The sequence below is a fragment of the Apus apus genome, chromosome 5 (genome assembly GCF_020740795.1).
Source record: "Apus apus isolate bApuApu2 chromosome 5, bApuApu2.pri.cur, whole genome shotgun sequence".
NCBI lineage: Eukaryota > Metazoa > Chordata > Aves > Apodiformes > Apodidae > Apus > Apus apus.
The window spans coordinates 37530245-37541282 of NC_067286.1; the positions used below are offsets into that span (position 1 = coordinate 37530245).

At 34.9% G+C, this 11038-nt stretch overlaps 1 protein-coding gene across 1 annotated transcript in view; it reads left to right on the plus strand.

The window, feature by feature from the left end:
- The window catches only part of SCFD1 (sec1 family domain containing 1), a 50189-nt gene extending 40682 nt beyond the window's left edge, over window positions 1-9507 (plus strand). The window contains exons 21-25 of the mRNA XM_051620434.1: window positions 894-946; window positions 3526-3559; window positions 4289-4354; window positions 8333-8401; window positions 9290-9507. Of these exons, the coding sequence (XP_051476394.1) occupies window positions 894-946; window positions 3526-3559; window positions 4289-4354; window positions 8333-8401; window positions 9290-9313 (246 nt within the window). The 3' untranslated portion in view covers window positions 9314-9507. The remainder of the gene's footprint in view (window positions 1-893; window positions 947-3525; window positions 3560-4288; window positions 4355-8332; window positions 8402-9289) is intronic.
- Window positions 9508-11038: the final 1531 nt, after the last annotated feature.

Genomic DNA, 11038 nt, shown 5'->3' on the forward strand with positions numbered 1-11038 from the left:
GATAAGTTTCCCAGATAATCTGTCTACTACTCAAGAAGAATTATTTCTGCTCTACAGACTCGTCAAAACACAGAGATTTTGCATGTAGGCACCCAGATGAAATCAACTGTAGTCTTGTATGCAGTTTATCCATAAACTAAACTTCACAGTACTTTGCTGAAAATGTAATATAGAAAGAGAAGAAAGCCAAGTAATTGTCAAAAGGAGGTACTAAGGAGTTTTATTTTTCATCCTTAATAATTGGCAAAAATCCTGCTTGTTGCCAGTAAAAACATTGGAAGTGCTTCATTGTTTTGTGTGAAGAAGAACGTTTTTATACTTTAGACAGACTTTTCAAATTCTTCTGGAACTCATTTCTTCTTCAAGAGCTTAAATTTGGTTTAATAGTAGTCATAAATCATGAAATGAAAAGGGTAAGTTACATAACAGTAGCAAATTTTGATCTGTCTTGTATTTGGCATTCATTGCCATATAAGTGTTTTGGTTTTGTTTTATAATATTAAATCAATAGCAGATCCCTGTAATCTGGAAAATTTTAGCACTCATAGCTAACCATGTGATGTTTCTCTTAAGCTGGTAGCACTGTAGTTTTTCTTTCTGCATACTGCCTTTCTGTTGGGATTTATTATGCAACCAATGCGTTTTTTTTAAATAGTGTAATAGTCAATTCTAGGTGAACCAGAAACAGAAAGCTCCATAGCACCCTTCATAGCTTGTTGTTTATTCTGTAGTGGTTCAGTTATGTACAAATACTATAAATATTAGTGGACACCACAATTGATTTTTTAATGGGAAATTACATTGGTTTGGATGATGTCTAATGTAATAGATACAAGCAGATACTCATAAACCAAAATTCCAGTCTTTTGAGTTAAAAACATGCTTTTTAATAGGAGACAGATGACTACCGGTATTTTGACCCCAAGATGTTACGAGGCAGTGACAGGTGAGTTTGTGAGTTTTGCTTCCTTCCTTGTATTCTGTGAAAAGGCTAACTAAAGAAGTCAAGTTTTATTTTACTTGCTCACTACAAATAATTAATTTTAATCATTAATTCTAAGTCAAGACAGTTGGTGTTGAAGGAATCCACAATGGGAAATTGGATCAACCAAGTACATTTTTGTAACACTACAAAAAGAACAATACATCTTTCTTCCAGTGACTGAACTTGTTGCCAACACATACATCAGATCAGTCACAGAATGTGCACTGGTGTTTAGCAATAATAAATGTTAGATTTCTTTATAGTTAATGCTGCTTGTTTTCTTTGAAATTGTGTTGTGGTTTTAACTGTTAAATTAAGAAGTCATCTGATAGTGTACCAAAATTTCTTTATCACTTTGTGATGAATTTAAATTTGAAGACAAACCTTCTTCAGTAATACATTAATAAATTTGGAAAAAAAAAAAATCAGTAAAAATTCACTGCATTTGCTCTCGATAGGCAGGTGCAAATTTTAGAATTGTGCATACGCAGGAGAGAGTTGGATGTAGTTTATTTTGCCAACAAAGAGAGGAAGAGGAATTATACTGGAAGTTTATAAATTTATATGTTTGGCTTTCTATCTTTGACCAGTAACTGTGGCTGATAGTCTCACCTCTAATATCCTAGAAACAGGGAAGCGACTTAACATACTTCTAAAAAGAATGTTCATCTGAGATGTGGGGAAAAAATCGGTTCATTTAATTGTAGGGGTTAAATACAGGACAAATATGGATAAAGTAGGTCCAGACTTAGTTTTGGTTATTTGCAGTAAAATCTGTCCCCATTTCCTCTGTTCTTAAAGCACTGAAAGTTTATTTCTGACAGCTTAAGTAGTAATAGGAAACAAGTTTCAGATAATAGATACATATTATTGGAAAGTATTATTACAGACTGTATAATTTCATAGATAAGCAGATTTTGCAAACATCAAAGAAAAAAATTGCATTCTTTTATGTTTCATTTTAATTGCAACCTGCATTGTTTTGTTTTGCTTTTATAGCATTTTTTGAGGATTTGGTACAAAACTGCAAATACTTATTTTAACAAAGCCAATGGGGTTTTCTCATGTAACATTTTTACTCACTCTTATGTATTTCCTATGTTGCTTTAAACAATGTAAAGATAGGCATTTACAGAAGATAATAAATACTCTGTGTAGTTATAATGATCATCATAGGGAAAAACTTAATTTCTGGTTTGGGGTTTGTTTGGATATTTTACATCAAAACTCTAGTATAACTACATGGGGGTTTGTCTCATTCTCCCTTCAAATATCTTTGTAGATGATAAAATAATAGGTAATCTGGCATGACAAAATATTACTAGTTTGAAATAACAAAATAAAATAGTAAACAGTATTATTTTGAACAGTGACTAATTTTTATCTCTAACCTGCTCCTGTTTTCAGAAATACTGACATTTCTACCTATTTTTTAAATAAAGTAGGAACTGCATTACTGTAATTCAGTCTTAGCAAAACAGTATCTTTATATCCTGTATAAAGCCTGTGTCAAGTATAAACAAGCCTTTGCCTCTGAAAGGATGACACAATGTACGTGGATTTGTCATACCCAAAGGGTGAAAGAATTGGGCTAACGGTTCTATTTATGGGGAGTCTGTAGCACCCATGACAGGTCAAAACAACAACTTAGAGATAGCCATTCCTTCTTAAAAGCTGTTTTTCTGATACACTGCAATCTGTGTTGAGTCAATTTTTCTTGGTCACTCAGAGAAAACTTGTTGAAATAAGGAAAAAAATAAGTTGAAGGGAAAAATGCAGCACTTTAAATTATGTATTTGACTATCTGGAGCTGCAGGCCAGTACAGGTCAGGAAGGTAGTAATGGTGTGTGAGCAAAGGGCAGGAGAGCAGTCTGACCCTTCAGAGGTTTCTCTTTGCGTTTGCCCTTTTATTCCCCTCTCCCTACTATCTCCCTATGGCAAGGGCTGTGTATGCAAATGGAGATGAAGAGTCTGTACCACCCAAACTGTAACTTAGCTCTTCTTCCTTAAATAATTTTAATCTTAGTGTTTCTATAACACCTGACAGTGGGACACATATCTGCTGCCCTGTAGTAGTTTTTGAGATTGTAAAGCATCAGTATGTATGCAGGCACTGCAGTCTGACTGCCTTACCTAGTTAACATTCCTTATGGCAGCATTTTAAGTGCCATGAACTGTGCTAATGTTCATGAATTTTTTTACTCATTCCATTTGCTCCTAGCTAGCAGCTCTGTTGTTAGAGCTTTTAAGCTTTAAAAGAAGAGTTGTCATAAAGCTTATGATTCACACAGCAACTTTAAAACTGATGAAGTAAAACTCCTATTTATTCACATATACATTTCCTGTAGAATGAGTGATTTTTCCACAACAAATCAAATTTAAATAAAATACTTCCAGAAAGGCAATTCTTGTTCTATTTTATATCTCTACTGTTATATAGTATTCCATAAATATGATGTGTGTATTATACACTTATTTTACATATTTATATTAATGCCTAATCAAATTTAAGTTGTAGTTTGTTTGTTTCTTTTTATAGCTCAGTTCCAAGAAACAAAAATCCATTCCAGGAGGTAAGTCGTATAGAAATTATTTTGCAGAGTTCATGCGTTAAAAAAACCCAACAAATCCTGAAGCACCAATCACTTTTGATGATCATAATTAAGAAAACAAAAGGTCTTGTTTGCATAAAACACTTAGGCTAAATACATCCAGTATTAATTGTAACTAGCTGATACTCTGAAGAAGTCTTTTCATCTTCAAAGGACCATGTAAACATTAATACTGGAGAAAAAAAATCTAGAAAATTCTTCTAGAGGTAATTACAGGGATTTTTTAGTGTCATAGTTGAATACTCAGCAATTTTAAACCCCCATTTTTATACCAGACCTTTAGAATTTTCTAGATCTAATACATTGTCCAGCCTTAAACAGCAGTGTTGACCACTGATTTAAGTGACAGCATTTTAAACAGTCTCTGCAATTAAAGGAAGAAAGGAAAACAGTGAATGTTTTCCTTTTATATAAATGCTAGTAACTTTCAGTGTTTTTCAATGCAAGTATTACTTATCTGATCTTGCTACCAAGTTTCATAGGCAAAATCTTTGCCTTGGCACTATAACAAGTTCTATATACAATTTGTATGGTATAGTCAAAGAATTTTGGATAGTGAATGTTAACAAACTTAGACTGCAGTATGATTAGGATGATTTTTGCTGTAGGTTTAATGATTTGTTACATAATTTTACCACTGAAACATTAAAAATTTGAATGCATACTCTGATTGTGTGTGTTGCTTTTAAGGCAATTGTGTTCGTCGTTGGAGGAGGCAACTACATTGAATATCAAAATCTTATTGACTACATAAAGGTACGTGCACTTCTGTCAGTTATAAACCAATTTTAGCAGGTTTTCCACAACACTTAGTATTTAGAAGATTAAGTCTATGAAATGAGCTTTAACATCCTGATTATATACAGAGTCTGGGGAAAAATTATGGAAGAAATCAGTAGAAAATTTGGATTATTAATTCAGACCAACGAAGAGTTACTGTTTCTGGTATTTTTGCTCATGCTGCACTTTTGAATTGAGTAAATAAACTGCATTCTACTTTACTTTATCTTAATATACTCTGACACAGCTGAAAACTGTCAGCCAGCATAGCTAACTGCATTAGTCTCTCTTCTGATACATCAAATGCTGTCAATGTGGCCACTTACACCGTTTTATAATCCTGTTACTAGTTGTAATTTGCTGATGTTAAATAAAGCAGCTGTAGTGTATCATAGCCTTAAAAGGAAGGAACTGCTCAGAATTCTCTAGTTTTCACAAATCTCACAAGAGAGGTACTACAGTGCTTTTTTTGCATGCAACTTAGCAGTATGAAGTCAGTTCAGGACCTACAGATAACAGTATCTTATTTTACAGCTGTCTTACCTAGCGTAATATCTGCAGTTTCTGAAGCCAGCATAATGCAAATACTGTGCTATCTGTCAAAGGAAACATTAGATTGGAATCAATATTTGAGCATTTATTAATTACCCATATTTAGAGATTTTTGCTAATGAGTTACTGGAGCTCAGTCTTGATGTGCCACATTATTCGATTCTGCATAGAATTCACAAGAGGTGCCATGTGCACAAAGATGATAATATGTAACCAACTGTGTACTGCTGGTGCAACAGATTTAATTTCTCTGATTCCAGCTGGCAGAACACACCCCTACCAAAAATCAGAGATGGAGAAAAGTAACTACATCATTACAGTTCTTGGGGCACATGGGTGGGATTCAAGCGCTTTCCAGGAATAAAAAATAAAAATACAAAAGGAACCTTAATAAAGTTTTGAAGTAGGTAAGAAATTATTGAAGAGCAGCAGCATACCAGCCTTCCTTCCTCATCTTAACCTTGTTTGTGGTATGATCGTCCTGTCCTGCAGTGGACTGGATTGCGGCTTTTCTCACAGGAGAATAAACATGGAGCATTAGTCACTGAAGAAACACTTCTTCCATAAGACAAGCACACGCGAGTTTTATGCCCAGGTAAATCTTGAAGAACTTAAAGTCAGAACACACGTGCTGGGTTGTTTTCCCCCTCTAGCAGCCATTTTGGAACAGAGCTGGTCTGGATAGGAGAAAGGAGGGGAAGAGAAATGTAAGTTAAGTAAATTATTTAGGCTCAGCTTAGCACTTATTGCTAGTCTTGATTTACAGCATTCAGTGGGGCATCTGCCTGTAGCAGAGTGCGTTGTCTAACTTTCGGCTTGGTCCTTAGTTTACCCAAATCCACTTCAGGTGTCACATCACTTCAAAAGATTCCCAGCAACATGTATTTATGATGTGTGTTTGTTACTTCCTTCTAAAATAGAATTATTTATCCCCTAGAGGCTAAAATACTTCTCTGGTATGTAGCTGTATACTGACAGAGCTGAGGTTTGCTGTGTTGCATGTATGTTATGTGTATGTACAGAGCACTTGTATGATGACAGGTTAAACAGCACTTCATACAGAGTGGCAGGAAGCTGAAACTTCTGAGGAATAAGAGGGCAAGCAGGAGGTCATTTAGTAAGCAGATGGAGAGGACAGAAGGAACTCAAAACTACAGGAATAGTAATGTTAGGTCTTACAGAGAGTCAGAAGTTGGACACGGTTTCTCTTCTTCTCGAATCCGTGGTCAAAGGTTTCTTCATCATCATTTGTCACAGCTGAAGGATGCTGTATGTATGTTTCTCCAGTCAGACTGTGTGCTTGGCCGGTGGGAGATGACCTCCCAAGGCAGAAGACTCCCTCACCTTTATCCCACTTAGCCATTCGCTCTTGAAAGAATAAGAAAGGTTAATTAAAGCCTTAATTCCACCTCCCAGTCCCTGAAGTCTTGTACCTCTCCCAGGTGACTCTTACAGGCTTATCCAGAAAAATGTGCTTTTCTGTATGGTGCACTTCCAGCATTTGTTGTTTCAACAGAAGTAGCTTATTAATTATTCTAATATTCAATCAGTCTTCCTCCAGAATAAAAAAGAGAAAAATCAACAGCTCTGTTCTTCCAAGAAGATTCCACAAAGATTTTATTCACTGTTATTTTTCTAAGCCCTATCTGTTTTGCCGGTTTGCCTCTGAAAGCACAGAGAAAGTATTTTAAAGCTTTCTAAAACAGGAAGTGGTGTTCATTCCACTTTGCTATTCTGGGGTTTTTTGTAGGAGAACTAAGTGGAACCCTCAAATTCAATTATTTGCAGTTCTTTGCTGGAATGGACTATCTCACATCGTCAAAAAACAAATATTTATAATGGCAATAAAACAGATTGTGCCTTAAAATACATATATTGGCCAAGTTCAGTTTAATATGCTGAAAATGTGTCATCAAAATTGCAAGCCATAGGGAAGCCTCTAAGAGGAGACTAGTGTACTGCTTTGTACAAAAGAATTTAGCATGTCCTTTCGTTTCCTTTTTTTGGATGGTTAGAAGGATACTGCTTGATAATCTGTTCCAGTCTACCTGTGCTAGATGTTATCATTTACCACCAAAAAAAAAAAAAATCCAGCATAGATTTTCAGTCCTTAAAAGCAGGGGACATCGAAGATTACTGAGTTTGATTATTATTTTTTGTAGGTGTTAAGCAGGTTCTGTTTGGCTTCAGTAATTATCTGGAGATACATCTCTCTGTCTGAATCAACTAAGTAATTAACTTGTAAAATGTTTGTGCTTTTATTTAAAATTCTACTTTTAGGAGAATATGAATGACAGGCTGGGAGTGTACATGAATGTGTTTTAGAGCTGCCTGAAAGACAGCAATCCCATTTCACTTATTTCTTATCATTTAAGATTTTTTGTTGGTACTAGACAGAAACAAATTCAGTCATACTACTGCAAGTGGAAGGTGTCAAAATACCAGCTGAGATAAAAGACTGGTTTGGGTATCAAGATTTAGAAAACTATCCTGAAACATGGGAAGGAGCAAGTCTATGATTCTGCTCAGTGATGAAAATAGTTTTTGCTGCAAACCACTCAAAATTGATTAAGATGCAGACTTGACCCAGGATTATAATTTCCTCAATTAGTGTGCAACTGACAGGTCAGGACTGGTAGAATCTGCTTGTTACTTTCTGCTTAAATAGCACAATTGGTAATATATGTGAAATTAAATAATTCTGTCAAGGCTTATGTTCCTATTTTGCTCTTTAATAAGGAAGTTTTACCTAACTAATGTGAGAAGATCCAAGATTTCTCAAGCTTAAACTTCGAGGAGCCTTGGAGATTATGAGCCAAACACTGGAAATAAACTAATTTTCACTTCCAAAATGCTAACATAACACTTGAGCAGCCTTTGTACCATCAAGCATCTACTATTAAACAATTCACCATGAACTAAGTTTTTTATGCATACAACTGAAATCAACATAGTGTTTTGTTTCAGAATCCTTTTACAAAAAATTGCTAGTTTTAACATCATCGTTATATGGAAGTAAAGTACAAACATAAGTTTTCAGGCTCTAACATAACAGAAACAGTAAATATGTTACTATGCTTAGAGCAGTGCCCAGTTATTTTAGGAATAGGGTTTGCTCAAATAAGGTCCTTACCTGCCCCAAACCATTCACAGAACTTAGCATTCTAGGGAGTTTAAATGTGTAAAATGCACCTTTTTTTCCCACTCTCTTTCTGCCTCTGGTCTCTCATTTTCCCCTTAATTACAGATTTTTTTCTCTGTTGTAACAACTGTTCTTTTCGCAGCCAAAAGTGTAGTACTTAAGCATCAAGATTTTTCTCTTTTTTTTTTTTAATACACGGTTTAAGCCACTTCCGCTACTCTGTTAAAGACTTGATTTTTTTCCTGTCTTTTCTTTTTTAGGGTAAACAAGGCAAACATGTCCTCTATGGCTGCAGTGAACTTTTTAACGCCACACAGTTTATAAAACAGGTACCTTTGATAACATTTATCACTGCTGTAATTGTGTTTTGACTTATTTACCTTTAAATCTCTCTATGGGTTTAAAAAATATATACATATTGAAAGATTAAGACAAGTTACTGTTATGTCTTTATTGAATTGGGTGTTTGGAGTAATTATTTTTAATTCACTTTTGAAGGCCTGTATTGTCAATGTGAGTTCATGGGAAGTGCAGGTGAACAAGTTTGTAATAATTGTCTTAATATAAATCCTAACGAGAAAATTTCCACCAATAGCATGTCTTTCGAGGCTCTTCTAGTGACTTTTATGAGGTAGAAACTGCTATTCAACTATGATCCTGAAACCTTTGTCTTAAATTTTGCTATTTATAAATATCAGCCTACTGGGAGCTTGAGGTTGTCCCTACTTTTAATAAAATCAGTATTTTAATGATGTTAAAAATGTTACATTGCCATTACTCTCTCTGCCTTCCTCCAGTACAGATGCAAAATAATAATTATCCACAGTGGTCAGCATATAAATAGCCCTTCAGGAGCTGACACCAGCTATGGTCTTTCTACTAAGATGAGAAAAAATTGTTATTCAGCATTGACATTTTAAAGAACTAAATGTATTCTTGTTGCACTTGAAGGAGACAAACCACACTTAGCAGCTCACAACTCTTCAGTGAGCCTATCTCTGCTGATGACTTGATTAAAATTTATTCACATCTTAAGATGTGATGCTCAAATCCTCTCCTGTGAGGGTATGCATTAAATACTCTATTACCAGCACATTTTTGCTTGTAAGAAGCAAACAAAGCTTATAGGACAGAAATACTTGTTGTATGAACTGAATATTAGTTTCACTGAGTGAATAAGATTAGCAATATAATGGTTTTCTCTCTCTTTGTGTTAGTTGTCCCAACTCGGCCAGAAATAAGACTGAAACACCTTTACCTGGATGGCAACGTGACAACAAAGAATTGTTACAGCACTCAAATATCTTCATATATATAATTTTATCATTGTATTAAAACTTTAACCCATTTCATTAATATGGTAACTATAAAAAAATCTGTAATTAATCCCATGTATATCAACATTTCGGAAATAAACCTTAAAACCTGCTGTATTTTTGGTGAGGATCAGTTTCACATTATTACATTTTAAATGCAGTATTAGCTGTGCTACATCACAGAGCTGACTGAAAATCATACACAGCATTTTCAAGTGCTTATGTATAGTTTCAGGAACACTGCTGTCATTCACAGTTACAGGCCAACACTGCTGTGCATACAAAGCCCCATGACTAGAGCTGAAAAAAGTGCACCATTTATCTTTTCACTTAAATTACAAAGTCCAAAATGGAATTGCTTAGTGGTTAGTCCAGTGTGCTGACTGAAGCAATCCCAAGAGTAAAAAAGTTTACAGGTAGGTTTGTATGAGCCAACTTCAAAATTACCACAACTGAGTTCTTCAGATATGAAATAAAAAGTGTTGGGCCAAAACAACCTCCTGTCCCTTGTTTACTGACAGTCAGTGAAGGGCCTTCCTCACTCTCTTTGGTTGGATGATTCATTAGTTCTTACTCTTTGCTAGGTGGCACTGGCTCATAGAAAGCCAAGCTTGGTCAGTGTCCCAGAAAAAAAAAAAAAAAAAAAAAAATCTATCACAGTGGCAATGATTTCTCTGTAACTTCAGAGATCAGTGAAAACATTAATCATTTTCTTGCAGGGACTCAGTAGATTTGTCCCACCTGTTTCGTTTGGAAATGGTTTAATGACACTACTCCATGTAGAAATCTAAGTAATTTTCAGCAACATTCAAATACATTCTGCTCCTTAACGTGGTCATGTCACTGAAATGTGCATATCCTCCTTCAAAGGCATCCAAAATATTTTATCTATGAACGTATCATAAATTTTTACCTATACTATAAACCCAAAGGTAGCTCAATTGCCGTAAGAATTTGAATTTGTAGTTAAACTTTGTAATATTTTCTGTTTATCTGCTAGTGTCTTTCTCCCCTTCTGAAAACCAAGCAGGACCAAATTTTACATTTCAGATAAGTCACATTGAACTTAGCCCAGCTCCTTCTCATAGTTGCATAGGTTGGCTTTCTTAGTGTGGGAATGGAGGAGTGATCTTTATCCTGTAAAACCAGACACATCCCAAAAAGCCTCAGGACTATCAGTCCTGAGTCCTACTTCAGTATTCCAATCACATGCACCTACATACTTCTTTTTGGCAATCCAAGGGTTGTATCATATACATAATGCTTTTAAAGAAAATTGCTGTTTAGCACCTCAGCTTGGTCATGCAATGCAACTGTTATTTACTAATCCAGTATTTCTTACTTATGTTACGTGTCATGAAAATAAATGGATTAAAATTAACCTGGATGAAAATGAAGTGCCAGAGAGGTGTGTAGCTTCCCTGAACAAGAATTGGTATGCATTCTTTCCATAATTTGCTGGGAGGTTTTGTTAAAGATTTAGTAGTAGTGAATTGGTATAGATAAAATTCTTCAGGTTTCCTACAGCTAAAACCATTCCCTCACCCTTTTTCTCCCTCCTCCAAATAAATATATAATATATTCCCTCTACATATAGAACTTAAAAGGTTATTAAATTATACTGAAGATTTCGTTTTAACAAATAGTGGG